Below are 27,239 nucleotides of genomic sequence, written 5' to 3'. Positions count from 1 at the left end.
ACGGCTACGTCAGTAATTCGGAGTAAACCAATCAGAGCGTAGAAAACAAAAGAGGAACTGAAGAAATCTGACACGCAAAAATGTCATAGCAACCCTTCAGCGTGAGCGGCGGTTTGCTTTGATCTTTAAACGAGAAATGTGTGCACTGTCAAAGTTCTTACAGTAACACTACAGAAATTTCCTGCTATTATTAATGAATAGCAGTTTCTAGTGTTTGTGCAGCTAAAAATAGAGCTGTAGTTATGTCGACCGGGAAAGCAAAACCGGGGTAAGCAGATTGGTTCAGTTGGTTTTCATGGTTTTTGTTTTAAAATGTTTACCTTTTTTTGTTTTATCCTGGTGTCATGTGTTTTCAGTAGGATAACACTAACAGGAAAACTGTTCACAATCAAAAACTATTTTTTTTTTTTTCAAATCATCTATCCAATTTTTTAACAATAACACTTACACTTCATGGTGTGTTGAAATTTTTAAAGTTTTGGTTTTCTGTGGCGAGAGACAGTCCGCTTACCGGTCAACTCGGTCCCAAGCCAACTCGGTCCCAGTCAACTCGGTCCAAAGTCAACTCGGTCCCAAGTCATCTCGGTCCCAAGTCAACTCGGTCCCAAGTCAACTCGGTCCCAAGTCAACTCGGTCCCAAGTCAACTCGGTCCCAAGACGGGGAAGCTTGCACGGGCGGGAGAGGGGAGGGCGGGGAGGAGGGACCGCAATTAACCCAAGATTTTTATTTGTATCTTGTAAAATGCGCTTTAGTCTTAGTTTATTATTATGATTTTTATTTAATTAGTAGATTTTGGATATTATTTGTTATTCTTATAAGTTAACTTGAAAGTTTTCTTTATATAATTATAACCAAACATGCAATTATTTCCTTTCTTTAGTTTTTAATAATTATTAGTTCGTACTGATTTTATATTAATTAATTTTAATTGTAAGTTACTTGAAAAGAAATCAAATAGGATTCAATTATTAATGCTTTTTAATTAATGAATTGTTGAGAGCCATCATGATACAGAAAACAATACTCTGGTTGAAATAAAAGCAAAGAGATATTCGAAGACATTTTTTTGGGCCAACACAATCGGTAATTTTCAAAAGTATGATATTTTCTCTTTAAATGTACTGTAGACTTAATTATTACGCTTATCGGAATTTATTACAGTATGCAGTAAATCAAAAATTTTTTTTTTTTTTTCATTTTCACTTAAAATAGTTTAATTTTTTCCCCACATTTGCACAACATAGAATCCCAAATAGTAACCACCTCACGTGATCCATCTAGTGACTAAAGTAGAATGAAACTCAATCTAGCAGATAGTAATTTTGTTTAGTACTTTTGAGGTTGGATGATGTTTCTTTGACTCATTTGAATGTTGGCATAATAATGCACTAGTGATTACTGATTAGTACCAAAAATCAATCATTTTATAAATGTTTGAGCATAACCAACGACAGGAAACTTTATTCTCAGCATGATTAAGCCTGATGAAAATACAGACCGTGAGTAAACTGCATAGCTTCTGTCACCGGTGCAGCTTGCCCAATCTCGCGGTAAACGGGAATCAAAGTTGGCGACCAAAAACATATGAGGGTCGATAACGTATGACGCTACGATACATTAATTTACATGATAAATGATGGGCCTAATTCAGATTGAATCATGATTGATTTGTTAACTTATTTTTATATCATATGTGCCTTTAATATTAAATTTAATTTTTAATTGGTTTGGTCTTTTTAAATTTAAAAAAATATTAAAACGGCCTATTGGTTATGCCTTTGTACACCTGGGGTGCGTTCCACTCGCGCAAATGTTGCCAAAGTTGCGCACGTTTGCCAACAATTTCAAGTAGAACGCGTTGTTTGTCGCCACCGTTGGCGAATGTTGGCAACTTATACTTCTGTCTGAAGTGTTGGCGAGTGTTTTTTTAAATGGCTGACAAGCATAGGTATTATTTCTTTGTCACAAACATAATTACATTGTGTTTTCGGTGGATTGCAGATTTGGAATAACAAAGGTGATTAGTTGATGTAAATGGTGTCAAAAAGAGGACTATTGCAGCAAAAACAAAGTTTTATAAAAAACTACGTATGGTGCGCGCCATCTTCATGTCAGGGCGCCGCCATATTGACATCGCGTATACGCACCAAATCAAAAGATAAAAAACGTTTGCACCAACATACTACAAAAACTTTTTTTTCCCAAGAATTACCCCTGCATGGAACAATCTTCCACTGCCTGTTGTCACTGCCCCGCTCTTCCAGTTCAAATCCACTCTTAATCTACCCGAGTTGCTTTATTGTTAAAACGCGTGCGTAATCTTGGCGTGATATCCCATCTTGGGACTTTGCCGAGTAGAGAAGTAGAAGTAGAAGTGCGTATTGTTTTTAATTACGTAATAATTTGCCTAGCAACAATTAACATTATTATGCCTAACTAATTCAAATTGGTTTTGGCAGTGCAGCTTATAAAATATCTTGAATAAATTAATGCACACTTAAAGCCATTGGACACTTACGGTGAACAGTATTGTCCAAAGGCCCACACTTCGTGTATCACAACTTATATAAATAACAAACCTGTGAAAATTTAGACTCAATCGGTCATCGGAGTCGAGAGAAAATAACGGGAAAACCCACCCTTGTTTCCGCACGTTTCGCCGTGTCATAGTGTTTACTATAATCCGTAATTCTCGTTGTCGAGAATTGCTGATTGTTTTAATGTTTTCTCAAAAAGTAAAGCATTTCATGGAATAATATTTCTTTTACCAATACCTTCTGTAAACCGGCTGTAAGTAATTTGTAAATCTGTGAACTTTTTTTTTTTTTTTCCTGTTCCGAAAGTGTATAATGGCTTTAAATCCATTATACACTTTCGGAAACAGTAATGTCCAAGTCCCACACTTCGTGTATCACAACTTATATATAATATAACAAACCTGTGAAAACTTTGGCTCAATCGGGCATCAGGGTCGGGAGAGAATAACGGGAAAACCCACTCTTGTTTCCATGCGTTTCGCCGTGTCATGACATGTGTTTAAAATAAATCCGTAATTCTTGCTATTGATATTGTTTTAATGTTTTCTTAAAAAGTAAAGCATTTCATGGAACAGTATTTCAAGAGAAGTCTTTCACCATTACCTTCTGTAAACCCTGTAACATGTGTAAATTATTTGTAAATCTGTGAATTAATTTTTTTCTCTGTACCGAAAGTGTATACATGTAATGGCTTTAATACGTAAATAATAAATTGTTCGTGATACCTGCAACCTTCATTTTTGTGAAGTCGCTGATATCAAAACACAAATTACTTGAGAAGAAATATTCTACCTCCAAATGTATGGCTCCAGATCCAGATTCATTAGACTTGTCTAGTCTCTCCAATCCAGCCTCCGACTGAGCCAACCAATGTTGTGCCCTCTACCAGTGTCTAACAGCAATAATATTAAAAAACAGCATTGCAAACAAGACTAGCTTTGATCATGTGACGACAGTGCCAATTGATGCCAACAACATTTTGTTTTCATTTCATACTAAGTTTGACATCTTTGTGATAGGCCTTAAGTGTTTACATAATGGGTGTGTTCGATTAGATTCCCCGGGTCGACCCCGGTACATATGTGGCATTTTCTTTTTCCAGGACGAACGTGTGCAAATTACCCACGTTCATTCTGGAAAAAAAAACACGCCACACACCGGGGTCGACCCAGGGAAGCTAAACGAATGCACCCATTATATATGCCATTGGTAGGCCAACGGTTAACTTTGCCTTTTTGAAAAGTCCTGATGTTTAATTAAGTCCAAACCATTCATGTCTTGTCATGTTGGTGTGAAATGCATGTGCAAATAACCAAAGTTGAACTTCAAAATGGTTGCGTGTGTGATCAACAACCAAGTCAAACAACTTGCTACGTGTTTACACAACTAATATAATAGGTTTTTTATCATCATTCTATAGGTGTATAGGAATTGGACTTGGGCATCATTTGTGGTTCTATCGTTCATGCACACACATGCTGTCTCACTTTAAAGTGGGCCGGCCAGTGTGAGCAGAAATCTTGTCTAGAATGCATGCATTTGTTCAGTTTTTCATCATCAAACAGTTTTTGCATAATGTCTTGTAGGGCCTATATAAATACATGTACTTGATTGATTCAGTGTAGGATTGGTGCAGAAGTGCATGTTTTTTTCTGAAAGATTATTCTTTTGAACAAAAAATCATTTGTTTATGTTGTATTATACCGGTATTCACAAACTTAAATCAGCACTTTTTCAGAATATATTTGAAAAAAAAACAATTATGTCACTGAAGGGAAAACTAAATGAATTGTTCATAATGTTTATCATTCAGGATAATATTATACTTCCATACTACCAGACTACTCAAACTTTTTCACTTGTTTTGATGTTCTCCCTATAGCGTGCTGAAGGTGCCTGGGGCAGTACCTGCTGGTGCTAACCGTAGCAAGCTGTTGACAAGCCAGCTAAGCCAAAGTCGACTCAATGCCAAGGATCGCAGTGTGACTGTTGGGGTTGCGTCTCGTACAACACTAAACTCTTCCAGTCGTAAGAGTCAAGTAGCTCTGGATAATAAAGTTGGACACGGTCTCGGTGGAAAGATTAACACCATGATCCAGGTATATTTTTCTTCGTTCCAGACAATAAAACAAAAAAACTTTCATGTGACTTGTATATGTATGGCCAACATGATTTCAATTTGTACTATAGCTTCTTTGATTCTGCCTTACTAGCAAGCCACACACCATAATGTTAAAGGCACTGGACACTATTGGTAATTTTTCAATGTAAATGTCAGCATGAAAACTTACTTGGTAACGAGCAATGGAGAGCAACGACAGTACAAAACATTGTGAGAACAGCTCCCTCTGAAGTAACATACATGTATTTTGGGATACAGTGTACACCAGGTGAGAATACTGGTCTTTGACAATTACCAAATGTGTCAACAGTGCCTTTAAACTGTCGTTAAACTTTCAATTTAAGCAGTACATAAAGAAGCCGACTACACACCATTTTCCAAAAGACAGTTAAGTGTATTAACTTGTGGTTTGTAGGTGATGTTAAATGAGCAAGATGACCAAAGTAATTTAATTTGTGGTTTGTAGGTATTTGACGAGCAAGGCAGTGATGTTACACCTCAACCTCTTCTCATTGTGGATCCCAATGCTGTCAAACATACTCAGAGTAAAATCTTTGGCAGTGGGGGTGACTCTAGCGGTGGAACGGTAAGTGACTAAAGAAAACAACTAACTGCTGTCCACTGTGAGAGTTAGTGGTAAAGCCGTGGTTCTGAACTGCTGTTCACTGTGAGAGTTAGTGGTAAAGCCGTGGTTCTGAACTGCTGTCCACTGTGAGAGTTAGTGGTAAAGCCGTGGTTCTGAACTGCTGTCCACTGTGAGAGTTAGTGGTAAAGCCGTGGTTCTGAACTGCTGTCCACTGTGAGAGTTAGTGGTAAAGCCGTGGTTCTGAACTGCTGTCCACTGTGAGAGTTAGTGGTAAAGCCGTGGTTCTGAACTGCTGTCCACTGTGAGAGTTAGTGGTAAAGCCGTGGTTCTGAACTGCTGTCCACTGTGAGAGTTAGTGGTAAAGCCGTGGTTCTGAACTGCTGTCCACTGTGAGAGTTAGTGGTAAAGCCGTGGTTCTGAACTGCTGTCCACTGTGAGAGTTAGTGGTAAAGCCGTGGTTCTGAGCTATCTTAAAGGGAAAGTACATCCCAAGATCCTCAATCGATTTTCATCAGTCAGCATTTGTCGACAAATAAAGCTCTTTAAACAGAATATCCAGACTCAAGTTCCAAAAGATTTGTTCATCAACAGTGTATATTTTGTTTCTTATTAAGACACATATATTTGTTGCTTTAACATTGCACTTGAGTTTTTCTTGAAAGATTGGATACAAGTCAGCAAACTGGCCGTATAGCACTCCCGAATGGAAATGCTATTACACTGAGCTTTTAGAAAAGGATTGGTACTGGTATTAACTTTGTAATCAGTTAAGTAATTATTCTTCATTTGCTTTGTCAGTTTGTGTTGACTAAACAGAAATTCCTCAAAACGAAAAATGGACATTTCCAAATTATCTTAATGATTCCAGGCACGATTTCCAGGGGTGTTTTGCCCTTGGAAGAAAGAATCTCAGAAATTGTGATCAAAAAGCCTGAAAAGTCGATTAAAGCTTAAACTATGTGAAGTATTGAGGTCAGCCCTTGTACTTGATAAAATGTTCCTGCTTTTTTCCGAAGGGTCAAATATCATGCCTGTGATTCAAAGAATACACACTGTTACACATACAGTGACATAGTTATACAATGTCTAAACAACAATCCTTTTTGAATTGCAGCCTACTGACCTGATGTCTCAAGCCTCCATCTACCAAACTGGTGGGAATACAAGTTTTGCCGGACCGTTCACGAGGTAGAACTTTATTTAACTTAATCATTATAGTCCACCCTGATGAAGGCTAGGAAATTATGTATCCATCATGCGTGGGCGTAATGCATAGTGCACAATGCGCTAACATGAAGTACATGTACTCGGAACAGGACTCCATGTATCAATATTGCATTCTGCATTATCCGTCCAAATAATGCGTATTGCTTGGCGTGTTTATATCACACAATTCATGACGGACATCTGAATTCAAGCCTTACTATTATCACTATTTGTACTTCAACAGTACTTAATCAAGCTTGTTTATCTTCATTAGAATTAGACCTTTTATAGGTCTCTAGTCTGCCAGGTGTGTGATTCAAGGATTGCATCTTGACAAAATGAGGACAAGCATTTTCAGCATCTTTCATTGGTCGATCTATATGTCACATAATCTGTATGGCATATTTGGCCACACAAATGGGTCACATCATGTCATTTTGAAACACAGGTGAAAACATGGCGTAATAAAAAGCCACTTTGCATCCACAAAATGGTCTAACAACAAACAGGGTTGCACTATGTGGATTGGATTTTCAGTCCCTACCAGACTGTTTGGGTTTTCCCTGGAACAATTATCTGGGGTTACTTTTCTCCCACATCTAACATTCTAAAACTGAAACTTCCTTCCTTGTCTTCTCACTCCATTGGTTCCTTGGCTAGTTCTAGTCCAGTGATTAAGTTCACATTCTGAGAGTCCTTGGCTTTCTACCCAGAATAAATGAAATGGAACTTGTTGTGAAGTTCTTATTAATATCTTGGAATCTTTAAGTGATAGATAAAGCGTAAATCTTCTTGTTTTTTTACCATGTTTACAGATCAGTGTTTGGAACCAGCATGACTCAATCAAGTCGTTCTGCCGAATCATTTACCGATGAATTTGCTGAACCTGCTGCTGCTACTGACATTGTATCTGGACTCGGAGGTAACTAAAAAACAAACTTATTTTATCAATACATTACATGTACATACTTTGCTGCCTCTTCTGGTCGATTCCCTGTCATTATCTCATGTAGGTATCTGTACTGAAGGCCAGTACTGTATGATATTCTGCCAGCTTTTTTCCTCGTGCTGCTGTACTTCAGAACTCCCTATCTGTATCTTGTTTTCCACCATCTGACAGGGTTTTTAAAAACTGGGGGGCATTTTGGACATTTGGATGAAGTACGCTGAATTAAAATGCTGAAGTCCTGCGTATTGGCCACAATTCTGGCATACCAATGGCATATCGATTCACATAAGTAAGCCCGATGTGCTAACTTGTACTTGGGGGAGAACTCTGACCTTACAATCAATTCCAGTGAAAAGTAAACAGCTACTTTTTCTCTTTTTAAATTGTCTTGGTTTTTCTTGTAGTTGTCAGCTGAAGTGGCCCTGATCTGGCCCGGTGTTTAGTAATAGGACGAAACAATGGGTTGATAAGTAAAGGGAAAGCACATCATTGTTGTTTAGTAGAGTAATTTAATCCCCATCTCTACTTTAGTTGAGGCATTTGTACTTGTTCCTGTTTTTTTGCAAAGTGTTTAGGAATGTTTAGTGCTGTTGCACAAGATAACCTTGTTATACACGTAAATAATAACAACTTCCTGCACCCAAAGGAACAAAGAAAGTGTCTATTAATCCTACAACCTTTGCCCACTAAATCTTTGTACTAAACAATCGGACTCTTATTGCAGATGTTCACACAGAACGTAACATAGAGAAAGAGTTACTGACTGAAGAGGACCTTGATAAAGTAGTATCCATTAACCTGAGTGAGACAGATACGATCTGGATGCTAGACCTGCCTGGGATCTGCCTGTCAGCAGAGAGTGATGAAGCGGCCAAAGTCAAGGAACGTAACGAGAAATATAAAGAGGTAACGGACATTGTTATTGACTTGATGTAGATAAATAAAACGACTTATTTAAAAAATTTCCTTATAGCACAAAGGGTGAATTACAACAATTTAATAGTTCAAAAAACATTGCAAAAATTAAAGGCAACAATGAAGCAAAACAAAAGGTCAAATAAAGAAAGAAATGTAACAATTTCTCTATATGCTAGTGTAGCGCAAAAGCCATTTGCATTTAGCAATATTAGGAGGGAGAAATTTAGGACATTTTTATGCCTGACTGGTGAAAATAAAAAAAGTAGTTTTCTCCAGTCAAAATGAAATCCTGCTCCTTTGATCTACTTTTCTAGCACTTAGAATAGTGCTTCCATAAGGTGAATCTGAGTTCTTTTTCCAGAGTTCCAATTAATTTCAAACTTAAATCATACAATGAATATCCCAACAGTTATGTAAAAGTCGTGATGGGAATGATCGATACGCAGAACGAGGAATGCAGACATTCAACGAGCAACCTAAGAATAAAGAAGTCCAATCCACAAAGATTACTCATGTAGTAAGTATACAGGACAGTCTAAAAAGACAATAAATGCTAACCAAACTCACTATACTGTTGATGATGACAACCTAAAATAGTTAAATAAAGAATAAATTCTTTTGCTGTGACTAGTGGGTAACTTGTTTGAGTTGTGTTATCAAAGTTATCTGATGTTTCAGATTGACATTGAAAGATTCTACTCTTTTGTTCAAGTGACTTTTTTAATGCTTTTAAAACTTAAAGATGTCAAAGTTGATGTTTGACTTGCTCCCAGTGACTCAGGCTAAAGGTTTTCCATCAAGAAGTTTAGAATAACCGTATCTTGATGTTTGGTGGCCTTACATAAACAGGGCTGAGAACCCAAGTCCAAATAGAGGCTGAGAACCCAAGTCCCAATAGATATATCAGGCCCTTATGGGATGAAGTCAGCTGAATGCCAGCAATCAACACAAACCATAGTTAAACTTAAAACATAAATCTTTGGAAAAGTCATTCACACAAATTTGTTATTTTTTTTTTACTTTATAGGATTGTGGTATCACTGCAACAACTTGGGACATGTACGACACTTTTGAAGAGCTGGATGCAGGCGACACGAAGGGTACATTTAAAAAGATGTTTTCAATAAGAAGATTTATCTCCATCAAATATATTTAAAAAAACATTTGACCAAAACCAATAAAAGTAGCTACAAAATAAATTGAAACCTTAAGCTCTTGAAATAATTCATCATCTACATGTTTTAAGTGCTAAATATATTTTGTTTACTTACAGTTGATGGAGAAGATACAATAGAGGAGGAGATTTCTGGAGAGAGTTCTAAGAGCACAGCTAAGACTGCAACATCTTCAGCTGAACAGACGACTCAAGGATCTTTGAATGCAACTCGGACAAGTCAGTATTTATCAATTATTATTAGTTCCTTGTCATTGTAAAGTTGGTGAGTGTTGTATCTGACTGCAACTTAAGGTCAAACTGTATCCTTAAACAGCCAATAAAGGATGACCTCAAATATATAGATATTACAGTTTTCTAACGGCTGCAGTCTCTTACCTCACGTTAAAACATGGTAAGAATGGGTTTTCTCCAGAATGCCCCAAGCAAAATTTCTGAAAAATGTGGGGTCAAACAAACCCGCGCGACAAAGGAATTGTGATGTCAGTGGCGGCTATTTGGTGTGGAAATGCCAAAGCTGGAGAACTGTTTTCAAAACCAATAGGGGAAATTCGTCACTTGCGTCCAGGGTCACCATAATAGATAAGCCGTTTTTGACTCTCGGCTGAAAAAGCCGCGCGGCCGGGTGCATTTTTGACTCGAGATATTTATTACTAAATGCAAATTTTGAGAGTAAAAATGGTTATTAATCGGTATCTGCGATGTCTATTTGGCCATAAAAAGGTAATAGTTGACATATTGAGGTCATCCTTTATTGGCTCTTTAAGTCCAGAAAGCTTGACTATTAGTATACAACATGTACAAAGAGGAATAGGCACTTTGAACAATTACAAATTGTCAAGAACCATGTCCTCTCATACAGTTGCTACTCGCTAAACGCCAATTGAACTCTTTTGGGCGCAGAATCTGGTAACAGTGGTCCTGCTGGTCAAAAACCGTTTAAAACACCTGAAGACCCGGACAAGTTTCTTCAATTGTTGGTCCAGGGGACTAGTCCATTGCTTCCATGCACAGACTATTCATTTGGCTTAAAAATCACTGTACACCTTTGGATTAAAATACCAGCTTAAATAAGTTTTGTGGAGAGGAATTTCCTTGAAAAAGCTTCAATATGACCAAGTGAAAAAGACAAGTGGTTCTACATATTTGTCATTGAAAAGGCTTAGACATTAGAGTAAACCCTCATACAATGTACACATAAAACTTGCCATTCTGTGGGCAGTAAGTGTGGAATGTTGATATTATAAATGTTTTGATTTAATCTTACGTCACAGGTGAGAGTCGAACCAGCCTAATGGCAAGCTCAGTGGCAGATTCAGAAGGAGATGCACAATCAGCTAAAGATACAGCAGGGTTATCAGACTCGGCAACAGTTTCAGATGCAGCCATCTTACAGGTCAGTCTCTATTCATATCTCAGATGATTTGTATCGAAATTGAGAAATTTTAGGGCCCAGTTTCATGATTTTTCTTACAGCAGACCTCTGCGCTTACGATCACCATTCTCTGCTGGGCTAGCTGTTTAAGCAAAGAATGCCTTGTAGTAAAGAATGCCTTGTAACAAAGAGTGTGCAAGTGCACAAAATAATCTTTGCTTACAGAGACATGAAATTGGGCCCAGAGATTGTGTCTGCTTACGCAGCTTAAAAATTGCTGCCAGCTTGACTCTCATTATCATCAGTATTGCTACTCACATTTGGTATAAACATTTTCTTACATTGTCATTTTTTCTTTAGTCTGACTCACTAAAGAAGCATCTGTTTGTTATGGAGAGAGTTGTTACTCTTAATAACTTTCAACCTAAGCAGGCTTCATACAGAGGGCTGCCTATCTTACCCGGTAAGTTTAAAAATACCTTGATAGTTTGTTTTCTTTACGACTAGTGACGTAACTTGTTTTGCAGTGGTCCAAGGAGTTTGGTGTTTTCTCAGCCTATGTAGGTTCACCATCCAGTTCAAACCATCTCTTCTCAGAGCCATTAATGGCTCATATAGAAGAGATGGTTTGGTTCATCACCACTGTCAATGTTTATGTCTTTACGTATTAGTAAAGAAATAAACAATGAAAACAGTGTTTATGCACCAATCTTTATGGTGCTGCATACTGCACAATCCCTGCACTTAGACATGATTAGAGCTCCTCAGATTAGCAGGGCAATGTAAGCAAAACATTCTCTGCTTGGTTCAGTACCATGGAATTTTGGCTGGGCCTAAAAATAACCCACAGTGTAGTTGCTGTGGTGCCCTGTGCAATGTTCTCTTACTTAACCCACAGCACCCACAGTGTAGTTGCTGTGGTGCCCTGTGCAAGGTTCTCTTACTTAACCCACATCACCCACAGTGTAGTTGCTGTGGTGCCCTGTGCAAGGTTCTCTTACTTAACCCACATCACCCACAGTGTAGTTGCTGTGGTGCCCTGTGCAAGGTTCTCTTACTTAACCCACAGCACCCACAGTGTAGTTGCCGTGGTGCCCTGTGCAAGGTTCTCTTACTTAACCCACAGCACCCACAGTGTAGTTGCTGTGGTGCCCTGTGCAAAGTTCTCTTACTTAACCCACATCACCCACAGTGTAGTTGCTGTGGTGCCCTGTGCAAGGTTCTCTTACTTAACCCACAGCACCCACAGTGTAGTTGCTGTGGTGCCCTGTGCAAAGTTCTCTTACTTAACCCACAGCACCCACAGTGTAGTTGCTGTGGTGCCCTGTGCAAGGTTCTCTTACTTAACCCACATCACCCACAGTGTAGTTGCTGTGGTGCCCTGTGCAAGGTTCTCTTACTTAACCCACAGCACCCACAGTGTAGTTGCTGTGGTGCCCTGTGCAAGGTTCTCTTACTTAACCCACAGCACCCACAGTGTAGTTGCTGTGGTGCCCTGTGCAAGGTTCTCTTACTTAACCCACATCACCCACAGTGTAGTTGCTGTGGTGCCCTGTGCAAGGTTCTCTTACTTAACCCACATCCATGACATCACCCACAGTGTAGTTGCTGTGGTGCCCTGTGCAAGGTTCTCTTACTTAACCCACATCACCCACAGTGTAGTTGCTGTGGTGCCCTGTGCAAGGTTCTCTTACTTAACCCACATCACCCACAGTGTAGTTGCTGTGGTGCCCTGTGCAAGGTTCTCTTACTTAACCCACAGCACCCACAGTGTAATTGCTGTGGTGCCCTGTGCAAGGTTCTCTTACAACATTTTCCTCATAAAAGTGACCCTTACTGAAGGGAAATTGATCTGCCCCTTGAAAAGCGAAGTTCAAGCCTGAGTGTCGTGTGAAATATTTGTTTAAAGCTCAATTTCTCGTGTTGCTTCCTGTAGATATTGACCGCATCGTAGAAGAAGAACCAGCCGAGGGCAGTACAACCTCTGGAGCTGTTAATATTGCGCAGCTTGGACCCAATCTAGACAGACTTTGGGCCTATACCTGCAATCTCACCAAAGGACGTAACGTTAGCTGTATGTCTTGGAATAACCACAACAAAGTAAGTATGACTTGCAATAATGAACAATTACTGATTTTGTAAATGTTAAAAAGGCAAATACTTTTAAACTTTTAAAGATCATCTCTTTTACTTCAAGCCCGTAGAGACCTGAGAAAATCCACAATGTTTGCGTTTACTTCAGTGCACTGCTAAACAAGATTCCATAACCAGATTCCAAAGACTGTCTTGTGCACCAATAATCTGCTGAACAGACCCAAGGAATTGGTGTAAATCAAAGATGGTGATGAATTCTTGTCGGGATTTTCTAGTCATTTTTGAAGTAGCACCAGAAAAGGTTTGACAACTCTGTCTTTTCATCTGGGCCCAATTTCATGACTGCTTACCGCCGAATTCTGCACTTACAATCACCATTCTCTGCTTACTGTTTAAGCGCCGAATTTCCGCACTAGCTGTGTAAGAGAAGAAAACCTATTCACATGGAGTACGCACAGGCACGCAAAAATCCCCTGCTAATTCGCGAAATATGCTTGATGTTAGCAAGGAATTCCTTGCTTCTGCTCCTGCTTTTTCTTCTCTTTACATTGACATTGGCCCCTTATCATCTGCTGATCTCTGGTGTGTTTTTATTTTTTATTTGTTTATTATATCAACACCTTTTGTCTTGCAGGATCTCCTTGCTGTTGGGTACAGTCAGTTTGGATTTACAGAACAGAAGGGAGGTCTGGCCTGCTGCTGGTCGCTCAAAAACCCTGAGGTAAGAAAATTATTTAGTTTCTTGTATAATAAATTCTGGTCCAGCAAATATTGTAACCTAAACATGTTAGCCTTGTGGTATTGTTGATTTGACCCCTAAATTCGAGCCCTGCTCCCTACTAATGTAATTGGTTGTGTATTGTGACTATACATAGGGCAGTGAAACTAAAAACTGAGGCATGTATGTTTTGATGAGTTTGATTTTACCTTTGGTATTATGAAATCATATTTTAAAATGAATCCTTATATAGCGCATGTACATGTATCTACCAAGTAGGCACTGAAAGCACTTGAGCAAGGGGAACAGTTTTCAGACATTATTTGTTTTTTGATTTGATAGCATCTTATCGGGTTTACAAGGTGCTGAGGGGCACTCATTAGCCACTGCCAGAAACACTTGGGTGAACCCCTTCTCTGAACAGAACGATGTAACTGGATTCTTGTGTGCATTTCACAACACACACAGGGACTTGACTAATCCTGTTTGTTTATTTGTTTCCTCCTCAGTATCCAGAGAGAGTGTTCCAATGTGAGTCTGGAGTAACAGCTATGGATTTCTCTTCAGCAAACCCAAACCTTCTCGCAGTAAGTCATTCTTATTCAGCTAGGAACTTGCATTATCTTTTAGACAACAACAATTTAAAAAGCTGACACACATCTCTTCAGTTATTTACAAATGTTTTCTTGTTTTTGTTGTCTTTATAGAATAGAAAGCTGAAAAACATAGAACAACATACATCAGTTTGAGAGGTTTTCTCATGTGTTTTAGCATTAAACAAAATTGTAGGTCAGTGAAATTGTGGACAGAAGAAAACAAAAACATCGTCTCGTATCCCGTCTACCGTTTAATTCTTCTGCTTTTTGTTGTAGAATTTACAGCATGTTTGTTTTATTTCTAGGTTGGTATGTACAATGGTATGGTAGCCATCTACAATGTTAGAAGTAACAACAGTGCTCCAGTACTTGATAGCTAGTAAGTACAATTAACTTAGGAAAATAGATACCAGTTCAGGTTGTAATATTTACATGTGCACTGACAAATCAAACAGGTCAAATCTTAAAGTCGTTTGCATCATTTTAGTACAAGAGTTGCTTGTGACCACTCAAGTTGGGAATTTGGTGCAAACTTCTTGCAGTCACTTTGGATATTTTGTATTTTGCATTTTAGTACAAACTTGCTGTCGCCTGAATCAGCATTCTACAGTCAGTCTTGAAGGGTTAAGTAAGTTTGCTTAATTATGATTTAAATACTTGTTTTCAGTGAGAGCCACGGTAAGCATGCTGCACCCGTCTGGCAGCTGAAATGGATCGATAAAGAGAAGGGGGCGTCATCTGGTGAGGAGAGGGGGGAACTTCTCATCTCAATCTCCACTGATGGACGAGTCACACAATGGCAAATCAGAAAGGTAATCAAATCTTATAACAGTGTGATGAAAATACTGAATGTTGAAGCGCCTTAAATGTCACTGAGTGACGATCGTCACACAATGGCAAATCAGAAAGGTAATCAAATCTAAAACCAGCATGATGAAGATACTGAATGTTGAAGTTATGGATATGAGAACATATAAGAAGCAACTACTCTCATTAGCAGGCATTTTTTTACAGCATTTGTAGCCATTTGATTAAACCCTCATTGATAAAAAGTGTAAAACAAATTGGTATGAAATCCTTGGCTGTTTTTATTTGTGTTCAGGGATTTGAGTGTTCGGACCTGATGAAGTTAAAGAGGGTAGCCAAGGCTAGTAAGAAACAGAAAGACGGCAAAGAAGGAAAGAGTGAAGGTTTCATCTCACGTCAAGCTTCAGGGATGTGTTTTGATTTCAATCCCAAGGATCTCAGCATGTGAGTAGTAATAAGAAGGCAAGAGTTTATAAGGGTGACCCCTATAAGTATTCTGGAAAGAAGACTCCCCCATATCCTCCTAAAGACTCCATTCTACTGAACCTCAACAGTCATATCCCAACTGTTAGGACCAAATAACACCAGTCAGTTCATTGCCTAATTACTAGAACGTAATTATCGCGGTATGTGAGTAGTAATGAGGAAGGCAAGATTCCATTCTTGGAAGAAGACTCTCCCATATCCTCCTAAAGACTCCATTCTACTGAACCTCAACAGTCATATCCCAACTGTTAGGACCAAATAACACCAGTCAGTTCATTGCATAATTACTGGAACCAAGGAAATATGGCCACATCACAGCATAACTTTATCGTCTTCAATGGCTGCCGTGTAATTTAAAATTATCTTTCTCACTTTTAAGGTACTTTATTAACTTGCTCCAATCTACATCTGAAAAATGATACACCTTCTTACTGTCATGCTTGGTCTGGTTAATGTCCTCTTGGTCTCTTATATGAGTTCCCATTTCTTTGCACTGCTTACCGTAATCACATGAAAAGGATTGCTAACCTTCCGCTGCTTACTGTATGAAAACTAATAACATCATAATGCGAATCCATTTAGAAGGCACTTCAATCTTGGCTCTTTGTGAAACCCAGTTCTTTGTGGCTTCTGACTGTAGACTCATAGCAATAAAAAAGAAAATCATCCTAATTTACAAACCAAATGTTTTTAATAATCTTTCTTTGTTTCCTTTTTGCTTCAGCTACTTGGCAGGAACAGAGGAAGGGCACATTCATAAATGTTCTTGTTCTTACAATGAGCAATATTTAGACACTTACTTCGGTCACACGGTGAGTTCACCATTTTAGTCTTACTTGAATCATTCAAATCAAAGGAAACTGATCTGAGAATCAAAGGATAACAAATAGTCAGACACCATTTTGATGAAACCAGAATCAGTACAATAATATTGCTTGAACATTCAGGGAACTTTAGAACTTATACAACATTAGTAAGATTTAAAATCACAGATTTGCGCATTTAACTTACATGGTTACAAGATGGTCATGGTGGAAAACAAATTCTGAAATTGCTTTGTTGAAGTGCTGTAGTTTTTGAGAAATGAGTAAAATAGTTTGTTTTGATCTCGCTTGTAAAACTCAATGTTTGAGCACAGTGGAAACACATAAGTATATTATTCATTACCATTTTCTTGTGACTCTCATCGCTGTTTTACAATCAAACTTACCAGCAACAAAAACATGGATTAAATTTGCATAATTTTAACTGATTTTTGTATTCATATTTGACCTCTGTCACCCACAGGGACCAGTCTACAAGATAGAGTGGTCACCATTCCTACCTGATGTATTTATTAGCTGTAGTGCTGACTGGAGTATGAGACTCTGGGTACAAGACCGACAGCAACCTGTTCTCAACTGTTTCTCCTCAACGGTAGGGGCTTATCTAGTATTATTTATTGTTGTTGTTCTGCTAAGAGAGGTATTACAACACCATGTGAAAATCTGTAAGAAGTGTTGGTTCTGAAAAGAAGCCAGTGGTTAACGAATCAACGTTTCAATCAGAATACTCTGATCGTCTTCTTCTGATCAATTTCAGAACCAACATTACACTACTCAAAAGAGATATTCACATAGTGTTACTGCAAACCTCTCTTGATAGGTACACTTCCACCATGCAACGTTTCAAATCCTACTTCTTGTTGTTCTGGTATGAAATCAAGAGCAATTGAGAATCTTGTGAATTTTGTTTGAACCTTCACATTGTTATCATTTTTATTATTCTTGATGGATTCAGAAAGCAGTCATGGATGTGTCGTGGTCTCCAAACTCAGCGACTGTATTTGGATGTGTCAATGAGGGCGCTGTTGAGATATGGGATCTCAGTATAAACATGTAAGTCTCTTATCCACTCCACTTGAACTCCTCCAACCCCCAATCCAACCCGTAGCGGCGCTAGTATTGAGTGTTTCTATGTTTGTTGCTTCCCCTATATGATGTGTACCAGACTTATTGTATGTTCCTTTGCTTTATATTCCCCCATATGATGTGTACCAGACTTATTGTATGTTCCTTTGCTTTATATTCCTCCATATGATGTGTACATAAACATTCCCCTCTGGAACACCCATCTCTTTAGAATTACCCAGTGCAGGGAGACCTTGTTGTTCCTATCAAATATGTCATGTACATGTATGTACGTTCTTGTCCCCATTTATTGTCTGTCCCCAGACATCCCTACATAAGCCTCGGCTTCCAGATGATGCCTCCATACTCTATTTATTTGTTTTTCTCTGCCTCATAAAATAGCTTTGTTTATTGGTTATTCCATTAAAAAAAGTACTTGTACTGTTTTCATGAATATGATGAATTATGAAAATAAATGTAAGTTTGAATGAATGTATGAATGAATGAATATTAAAACACACAAGACTTTTACAAACACTGGTATATAAACTCTACCACAACTATTCCAAATCCTTTTTTTAAAGAACCAAGATTGATTTTGTTTTTTTTGCTGCCATTATAGGTTAGATCCAATCATTGTCAACGTACCAGCACCAGGAGTAAAGCTGTCATGCCTTCAATTTGCTCTCAACTCAAATGTAAGTATAAATGTTCACATCTCTTGAAAAAAGTAAAACGTCTAGTTGTAGTTTTCGTGCCCATTGTCCTCATATGTTTTTTGCCTAGTTTTTCACTTGCGTTTCATCTGCTTTTGCAGTTAAATAATTTGTATTGTAGTTTTTAGATTTTTACTGTTGTTTTTGAGTGTATTTAAATCCAACCACTTTTATTTTAAGATTGCAAACAAATTGCTGTTCTATTCTTCTATTCTATTATATTTTGGTCCTCTACATAATAATGACTAACTTACCAAGTTGAAAGCTGGACACTCTAAACATAAATGCATTAATTCCACTGATTTGAATCTGTTTATAAATCCACAGTGTATTCTAGTTGGCGATAGCGAGGGTCAAGTGTCAGTTTTCCAACTGAGGAATATGCCACCAGTTGAAGACAATCAGGTAAATTCATCGGTGTGAAGCATTTGATAAGAGATTGCAGAAAGTGATTCAAGTAAAAGTTTATCAGCTTTTATACAAAATTGTTTTGTCCATGTCTAATTTCTTGCAATTGTCATGATTGTCACAAAGCATGATGTTTCAGGGTATTCAGAGAAGGATAAGATGTGGTCAATATGTGCTGGATATGAGGATGATGTGGGTGGGGTTGAAGGGGGAGGCTTGTAACCAAGATCTGAAATCAGGCTGTCTTACTTTGCCCTGTGACCATGGTGAACAATACTTTGGCTAGGAGGTTGTGGGAATATTTTTACAATGGATTCAATATTTCAGAGCTCAAATCTGCTAACTTCATATGATTTGATGAAGCAGATTAGTCGAAAAGATGTGATTTCATCTTTTTCTGTTATTTTTATCTTTTTTTGTTTTATAGTTGCTGTTTTATCTTCTTGCTGCAAATTGTTTTGTTAGGTTAAATGAATGAAACAATGAATGTTACAATTAATGATCAAAAAAATGTCTGAGTTTTTTAATGAAAACTGTTTTTTGTCTTTTTCACAATCTGTCATTAACAACTTCCTTTATTGATTTATAAATGGATTTCATTTTGTTTTCACTCATCGCAGATAGAAAAACTGGAAGAGCTCATCAAGCAGACGGTGAACAGCGAGCTCCAGACAAAAAGATGAGAAGCTCATCAAAATAATGCCAGCTCAAGTAAAGCTAAAGAACAAGTAGACAAAGAGATAAAGCACCCCAAGATTGTTATAACATCTATGGACGTTCGTTCATTTCATGTTAAGATTTCAAGTTGACAGAACTGACTTGAGTTTAAAGAAACTCCCAACTAGCATGACTAGCCCACATGTATCGTCACGCAAAATGTGTTACTGGTCCAGGGGATGATTTCTCAAAGGTCCAAGATTGATCTTAGCAGCAGTAGCGGCAGCTGGTCTGTGGATCAATTACTAAGCACAGTGTGATGTCACAATACAAATCACTATAGCTTATCTTAAGATAAATATTAGTGCTTGTGAAACAGAGCAAGACTTGTTTTATTTGTTCTTTTTTAAGGGGGAAAAATGGAAATGACAGGCTCAAGTGTACATTTCCTTAAAAGTATTTCTGCGTGCCTTTTTTAGTTTGGGGGTCAGTTACCACATGTACTTACAAGAACATTGTTCAAAATATCTGGCCAGTTTTTACTGGGTATTTTCACCACACTCAAACATTATTTGGATAATAACAACTGTTTTCATTGTCATTTCTGCTTTAACATTCAGCAATATAACATATTTACAGTAATGTTACCTTTTGCTCTCACTGTCCATAATGAGCTGTATACATGTACACAGCACACTTAACTTTTATAATATCGTTGTTCTTCCTTGTTTAAATTCCGTCCACTGTCCGTTATAGAAGTAACCATTTATCCCGTGTACATTTCTTTAAAAAACATAAAAAGAGTGCCTTTTGTAAATGAATTGTACATTTTGTTAAAAGATAATTGAATGCCTTGTAAGTTTTATACTGACCTTTGTAAATAAGGTACATGTACAACAAATAAAGATCTTTTGTAAATATGTACCACTTTTTGTTCGCTTCTGTGGCTTTCTTTTTAAGAGTCTTGTTCAAGTGCCCTTGCACATTAGGCACAAGTACTGGTGTTGTGCGAGTTTGGCTTCCAGTCAAAGTCCTGGTACTTCTGTCTTTGAGCCAGACACTTTACTGCTTTGTCTTTTGGATGGGCTTGAACCAATGGTATATTGTGTTCTGTATTGAAAGTAAACGAATCCAGTGCACTTATCGTCTAGAAAAGAGGCTCTGCAAGTGTTTTCCTGCACACTGCATCACTTTCAGAGTTCGTGGTTGAGCGGTCTTGTACAAACTTTGGAACTTGCTACATGTATATGGGTCTCAATTCAAAATTCTCCATGTGAGGATTTTTGTCTTCTTGGAGACGCACATAGAGTAAACACTTCACAGTGTATATTGAAATTCCAATGTGTTTATTTAAGTTTTGTTCCGCTTACTAAAATCAATTAAATTATTGTTTAATTAGTTTCAATCAAAGGCTCTATGGAAACCATTAGTACAAATGTAATAAGTCCTTGGAAATCTGAATGAGTTTCCCTACTTTTTTGTCAAGGCTCAAATTTGCCTGAAAACAGATGTCATCTTAACAAGCCTGCTCTAGAATTGCAAAGGTCGTGGGTTCGAATCCCACCCGAGTAAAATGCCTGTGATTTTTTTCACAGGACTCGGGAAAGTACCGAGTATACAGTGCTACACACATCGGTGTATATGGGTAAAAACCCCAAAAATTAATATTCTTTATCCCCGATGCAAATTAAACATCTTTTAGGCAGTTTGGGTATTGACTTGAGCTGCATCAAGCAGTCTAATTGTTCTCTGCAGTCAAGTGGTTCACCGACCAATCATGCAACGAATTTTATAAAGCGCCAGAAAAACAACTTACAGGTGTATTGTTTTTACCTAAAACAACATACCTAAATTAAGTTACACCCCTGTAAAAAGGAAATTTAATACTCTGAAAACCAAGTACTTACGACAACAAAATGTTCTGATTTAACATTATAAACTATTTATTCAAATCAAACTGCAAACAATAAGGGGAAATTTCAAAAAGCTGTTAAACATACCTTTACTGAACAAGTATATCGCATAGTATAGTGACACCTGATTACCAACCATAACAATATACATTGCTTTTGACTGGTAGATTCCTAAAAGTGCCCATGTAATTTATTTTCTATACACATTTGTTTTTCCGAGGATTTCTTTCATTGAGGTGATTAACAGAATTCAATGTCCGAATTTAACTTGGTGACAAATTCAATAGACTGTACAATGGATTTTCTAATACTCAGTTATGTTTACTGTTATTATTCAACTTGTGTCCGTTCGAGTGTTCAGAAAAGAGACATTCCAATAAATCATGCAAAACAACAACAAAATCATTGAGACAAGACAGCCCCCCCCATTTAAGCGTACATTGGTGTTGTATTAGAACAGATGGGACCATTGAAGAAAGTTAGTTGGAGCAGTGAGCACATTACATGTAGTTTGTGCTTAATTGGTACAACCTAAAAAAGGTCTTGTTTCACAACAAAAAAGAGAGTAAATTCCGTCTTGAACCTATACGTGTGCTGTGAAACAAAGCAATCTTAAGGAATTAAGTCCCAATTTGTTATAATACTTCCTCCAGAAAACACTTGCTTATTTTTGAACCAACTTAAATTATTAAGCCAACTACAGTATGAAGTGTGACAAATTGATCAAACTTAAGTGACCTACTTTTATAAACATGTCTTATTAATAAACCTCCCACTGACTGCCTTGTATGATGGATTGTATTGAACACTCTAAACTTAACACAGTCCTTCCACCATTCACAAGAAATTGACTTTCTTGTAATGGTAACTTAAGTAAATTCCAAATGTGACCGGCTCTGTGAAAATGGGTCAGATGTAGGCAATTTCAAGAATTGAGTTATATGCATGGCTGGAAAGAACACATCAGCAGCAGTAATTAGGTGTGTCTAAGCTTTGAGGTGTATCGCGCTGCTGAGTCACTCCCGTTTGAAATAAGCCACTACACGATTTTTGGTGAAAAACGAATTACAAGTAAAATAATATATTTATTTTTTTCATTTTCCACATTAAACTGTCCATAACTTAATAATGCATTGGGCGGCATCTGACTCATTTTCACAGAGTGGGTCACAAATGTTTAAAATCTTCATAAGAAATCTCATTCATGTATTAACAGCAAACTGGAGAAACCGTTGACAGCATAAAATGGCCCTCTAGGCTTTGACTTTGTCCTTATCACCCTGAATAAAAACAAAAACAGAGGTTGAGACTTGAAGCAAAACTAAGCATTATGGCAATGTCATTTATAACATGCACATCTAATGCATGCACAAGGTTTTTTGCCAATAAATAATGAAAGGGAAACTGGCTTAATACTTTTCCTGTGGGTTTCTAGCAAGGCTAACAAAAACTCATTTTTGGCTGCTTGGGGGGAAAAGGTGTCATTGGTACAGTGGGAAGAATATTATGTTATTTTAAGTTGCTTCTTGTACACATGCCTAAAGTAATAAAGTTCATTGACCCAGGAAATGTTTAGGAAATTGACCCAGGAAATGCTGCGTTTAGTTTGAAGATACTATTAACTCAAGGATAAAAATGAAATAATATGGATTCTAAATTGGAAAACACTGTACATCTGAACCAGATTCTGCATTGATTTAATATTTTAGTGAAGTCTTCAATTTGAGTTGGACAGTAGTGAAACGTGCAGCCAGACAGGACAAATTGATGGTAAGCAACAACTATTTTGAGGGTTTGAAGTTCTTTTTACAGTCAGCAGATTTTCAATGAATTGGGGTTAACAGGAAAATCAATATTTAACTGATAATAGTTAATTGATGGAACAATTAATCTTACTGGATATATAGGAGCCTTCTGGATTTGAATGCTTCCTGGAACGGTCTGCAAAGACAAGAAACAAGGATCAAATAATCAATAATCAAGGATCATGTTTTAAGATTATAATCTACTAATCAGACGTACTGTAACACAATTGAGCATGTTTATATTATTTTGTATTATTTACTGAACCTTGAGGAGATTTGGAATCTGTCCCTTTAGCGTGTTATGCCGAGCGAATGGTGCACTTGTCTCAAGCTCTCGTGCGTAAGTCATGGGGGGGGTGTATGTAAATGTGGCACCTGGTGCCTATAATTGCTTCTCTGCACTGTGCACCAGGGAGTACATGTAAATGGGTACCTGTGAGGGCAGAGGTGGTTGTTGTATTGATTTAGCTTAGTGTACTATTATTGCTCCATCATGGTACTACACGTACAATGTACGCATATCAGCCCAGGATGTAAACTCCCCAAGGAGCCGAGGCGTTTTTTAGGAATAAAATAAATGCCTCAGATATGTCTATGTGCCATGAGCAGCAACATTGGCAGATACAGGTACAATTACTATCAAAAATCAGTCTGAATAAGTATATGTGTGAAAACCACTAGATTACTGCTGCTTGGCTTGTACAATGTACGTGTTGGGTTGACTGGTCCAATACTGGAACCTGAACGATGGTCAGGCAAGTTTTTGAACCCCGGTATTTAATTTTAAGTGTTCAAAAGTTTACTTTACATAAATAAAATAAAAAACAGGTGTTTAGAGTATACAAAAATAACATTCTAAATGTATGCTGGTATTTTGTAATGTTTTTTAATATACTTCTCACCTTCCTTCTGTCAAACAAAATGTTATTGACTCTGTGATTTGTAGCATCAAAAGAGATCAAGCATGTCAAGATGGGCCAGGCCCAACTTCAGTCGGAACCACGAGACCTAAACATTTATACCCCAGGCTTTGTTTGGGACTTGAATGATTCTAAGTTGGGACACAACACAAACTATAATTGGTCAATCAAAAGGATCATGATGTAGAAATACTCACAGCTACATGGTACTTGATGACATAATGCGTGAGCCACATCGGTAGAAGAAACACGGTGACGCAACGTCTGACTGCATAGATGCCATGAAATAATCTATAATTCTGTGAATAAATAAAAAAAAACATACATCAATACTAGTGTACATTTGATGAGTTAAATACAATCATTGAAAAAATTTTGTAAATTGCAATTGGAAAAACAAACTTAATCATTGATTGCTCTCTTTTTTGGAAACGTTACTTACAAAATACAAGCGCCACTTTTGAACTCATTACCTGGCTCCCTTTTAAACTCATTACCTGGCTCCCTTTTGAACTCATTACCTGGCTCCCTTTTTAACTCTTTCAGTGACAAGCCATAGACCCTCTTACTCTAAGAAGAGCAAGATCTTGCTCCGAGGTATTTACATAGCATCATCACCAAACACTACTTCTAGAAACTATAAGGCTCCCCTGTGAGCCTTATAGGGGTCTAATATTTTGGGCCTCCTTCAACACGTTTGTTCAAATCAGCGTTGCTGGGTGAAAGTTTTACGACCGTTAGCCAGCAATAACTGAAGTTTCTTTTGTACTACACTACCAAAAAACTTTCCCGCATACTCAATATACATTCATAATGCTTGCAGTTCCTTTTTGTTTAGTGAAATTAAAAAACATCGTCAAAAAAAGCAATTTTCTGCTCAGTACTCACTGTTGTTTTTCTGCCGCATCACACGTTTTTTGACTTCTCAATATGCTCAACGCTTTATAAATCGGGCACCAGCCTACTTCATGTAGATCGACGAGCTGCTGAGTCGCGGGCGAGTCGGACTAAACCATTCTGTGAAAGGGGTGTTACAAACCCGTGTGGCAGTGCATGCGCTGTTTGTTTACAATAATACCCGCCGTTCATGCATAAAGCGCCTACGCACTGCCGAACGGGTTTGTAACACCCCTCTCACAGAATGGTTTAGTCTGACTTGGCCGCGGCTCGGCAGTTCGTCGATCTACATGTAGTAGGCTGCATATGAGAAGTCAAAAAACGTGTGATGCGCCAGAAAAACAACAGTGAGTACTGAGCAGAATAGAATAGAAGTAGTGTAGTACAAAAGAAACTTCAGTTACTGCTGGCTAACGGTCGAAAAACTTTCACCTATCAACGCTGATTTGAAAAACGTATAGCGTTAAATAAGGTCCTTATTTAGGAGGCCCAAAATATTAGACCCTTCCTTCCTACCTTCCTGTGAAGTGCAGCCTCACATATGTCAGGATAAATGCACTGCGTGATTGCGCATGCGTCCAAGAAAAATAAGTAGGAGATGCTGTCGAGTGCGCAAATAATTTATGAAAACAAGTGCAAGTAAAAACTGTTGGATATGGAGAGCTACTTAGATGGATGAGCCTTTAGTGCAAGCTTTAAGGCATCAGCGATTTGTACTCCACTGGGTCTACTGCTAGGCTATTCCAGTCCCGGATGGTACGTGGGAAGAAGGAGTTGGTAAACACAGTTGATTTGGTGTAAGGGATGACAAAGCGGGATTTGTGACCTCTGGTTGATGTAGATAGATGGACGAGGTACCGGTTCCACTCAATGTCAACGAGACCATAACGGATTTTGTACATCATAGCCAGGCGACTGCTAGTGCGTCGGTCCTGTAGGGATTGCAAGTTTAGTTCCTGTAGAATAGCAAAGACACTTCTTGTCCTGTCGTATATCCCTGTGACAAAGCGGGCTGCATTGCGTTGGACTTGTTCCACTTTCTTGGAGTTAGGACAGGATAGCTCGAGTGGAGTTGGCTTTTTTAGTGATGGTGTCGACATGGGTATTGAAGCTGACATGGGAGTCGATGTGGACTCCAAGATATTTAGCTGAATGTTGAACTTCTAATGTGTGGCCATGAACGGTGTAGGGACTGTAGGTAGCGTGGATGGGCCTGCGCTTGTTGGTGATTTGGAGCACATTGCATTTCTTAGCGTTGAACCTCATCAGCCACTTTGACTCCCAGTCTTGTAGGGCATCAAGATCTTTTTGGAGGCTGGTCGTGTCATTGAGGGATGAGATGTGCTTGTATACTACACTGTCGTCAGCAAACTGCCTAGTTGTCGGGTGACGGACGCAATCGGGAAGGTCGTTGATGAAGATAAGGAACAACAATGGACCTAAGACGCTACCCTGTGGTACTCCTGATGTTACTTGGGATTCAGTGCTCTTCTGACCATCAACTACAACGACTTGGGACCGTTTATGGAGGAAATCTTGGATCCAGTCCAGTGTGCTGTTGCGTATGCCGTAGTGATCAGCCTTTAATAGGAGGTGACGGTGTGAGACTTTGTCAAAGTCAAGAAGGATCATATCGATTTGTGACTTGTCATCCAATCCTCTCGCTAGATCTTGAACCGTGAGGATGAGCTGGGAGTCACATGACCTTTGCTGGCGAAAACCGTGCTGTGAGTCTGACAAGATGTTGTTGTCATCGAGATGGCGGATTATTGCACAGTAAATGATGTGCTCACAGACCCCTATTACTAGGCTCACGGCGGAACCGTATAAATAGTAATACTATAGGCCTACAGTTTCTAAAAGTAAACCTAACAGATATTTGTAAATATAATTGACAAGACTTCCCCATTCAGACTCCAGTCATGGCCAGAGGGACACCCATTAAAAAGCCGTAGGCATGGTAGGACCAGCAGTGTGTTGGACTGTGTTGTGGCTAACCCCAACCAACAACAATCATCATCACATCAAGTGCTCCACCAACTTGGCCGACCGATTATTTTACTTTACACAGTCCACCATGTTTTGCACTTATCACAATGTGACTTTGTCTTCAGATACTTCTTAAGTTGGCGCATAAACTGGAACAAGAAGAAGAATCCGACTTACCATTGCTTCATTAAGCGGCCATAGCGCGTTCCAAAACGGCTTTCGAATAGCAAACCATAATTTCTTGGCCTTGCCTGGTTTCAGGTATTCTGGTCGGGGCTCATTGGGCTCCAGAACCTGATCGGCAAGGAAATTCCTCCTTCGTTGCCTCTCCTCTTTGATCCAGTTCTTTAGGACATAATCTTTCTGAGCCCAAGCGGGTGTTTTAGGGTTCGCTCCGGCCGGAGGACGGACATCGTTACGGGATCTTGCTAGCGGTGGACAAGCCGCCATCTTGCTTTCTTTTCTAAACGTTCGAT

General features: G+C 38.4%; 3 protein-coding genes across 3 annotated transcripts in view; 2 read left to right on the top strand and 1 right to left on the bottom strand.

Moving 5' to 3' along the window:
• Nucleotides 1-69: 69 nt before the first annotated feature.
• Nucleotides 70-22,372, top strand: LOC139945788 (dynein axonemal intermediate chain 4-like). The gene is made up of 23 exons (XM_071943212.1): nt 70-268; nt 4,421-4,637; nt 5,127-5,246; nt 6,361-6,434; nt 7,268-7,374; nt 8,126-8,307; nt 8,729-8,836; nt 9,347-9,419; nt 9,593-9,712; nt 10,768-10,889; nt 11,229-11,331; nt 12,805-12,968; nt 13,597-13,683; nt 14,190-14,267; nt 14,582-14,655; nt 14,944-15,088; nt 15,379-15,527; nt 16,294-16,381; nt 16,857-16,985; nt 17,349-17,446; nt 18,081-18,156; nt 18,502-18,579; nt 19,203-22,372. The coding sequence occupies exons 1-23, from the start codon at nt 243-245 to the stop codon at nt 19,263-19,265; spliced, it is 2,481 nt and encodes an 826-aa protein (XP_071799313.1). The 5' UTR covers nt 70-242; the 3' UTR covers nt 19,266-22,372.
• On the bottom strand, nt 21,159-27,239 carry LOC139945790 (NADH dehydrogenase [ubiquinone] 1 beta subcomplex subunit 6-like). The gene is made up of 4 exons (XM_071943217.1): nt 26,941-27,239; nt 24,075-24,176; nt 23,049-23,093; nt 21,159-22,432 (listed from the first exon to the last, which is right to left on the bottom strand). Exons 1-4 carry the CDS (start codon nt 27,211-27,213, stop codon nt 22,406-22,408), a joined length of 447 nt encoding a protein of 148 aa, XP_071799318.1. The 5' UTR covers nt 27,214-27,239; the 3' UTR covers nt 21,159-22,405.
• The window catches only part of LOC139945789 (alpha-2,8-sialyltransferase 8B-like), a 51,752-nt gene continuing 47,103 nt past the window's right edge, over nt 22,591-27,239 (top strand). Inside the window, exon 1 of the mRNA XM_071943214.1 lies at nt 22,591-22,922. The gene's annotated coding sequence lies outside the window, so the exon portion shown is untranslated. The remainder of the gene's footprint in view (nt 22,923-27,239) is intronic.

Source organism: Asterias amurensis, chromosome 13 (assembly GCF_032118995.1).
Source record: "Asterias amurensis chromosome 13, ASM3211899v1".
NCBI classification, from domain to species: domain Eukaryota; kingdom Metazoa; phylum Echinodermata; class Asteroidea; order Forcipulatida; family Asteriidae; genus Asterias; species Asterias amurensis.
Note: the sequence above shows the minus strand (reverse complement) of the source record. Positions and strands in the feature narration are given on the sequence as shown.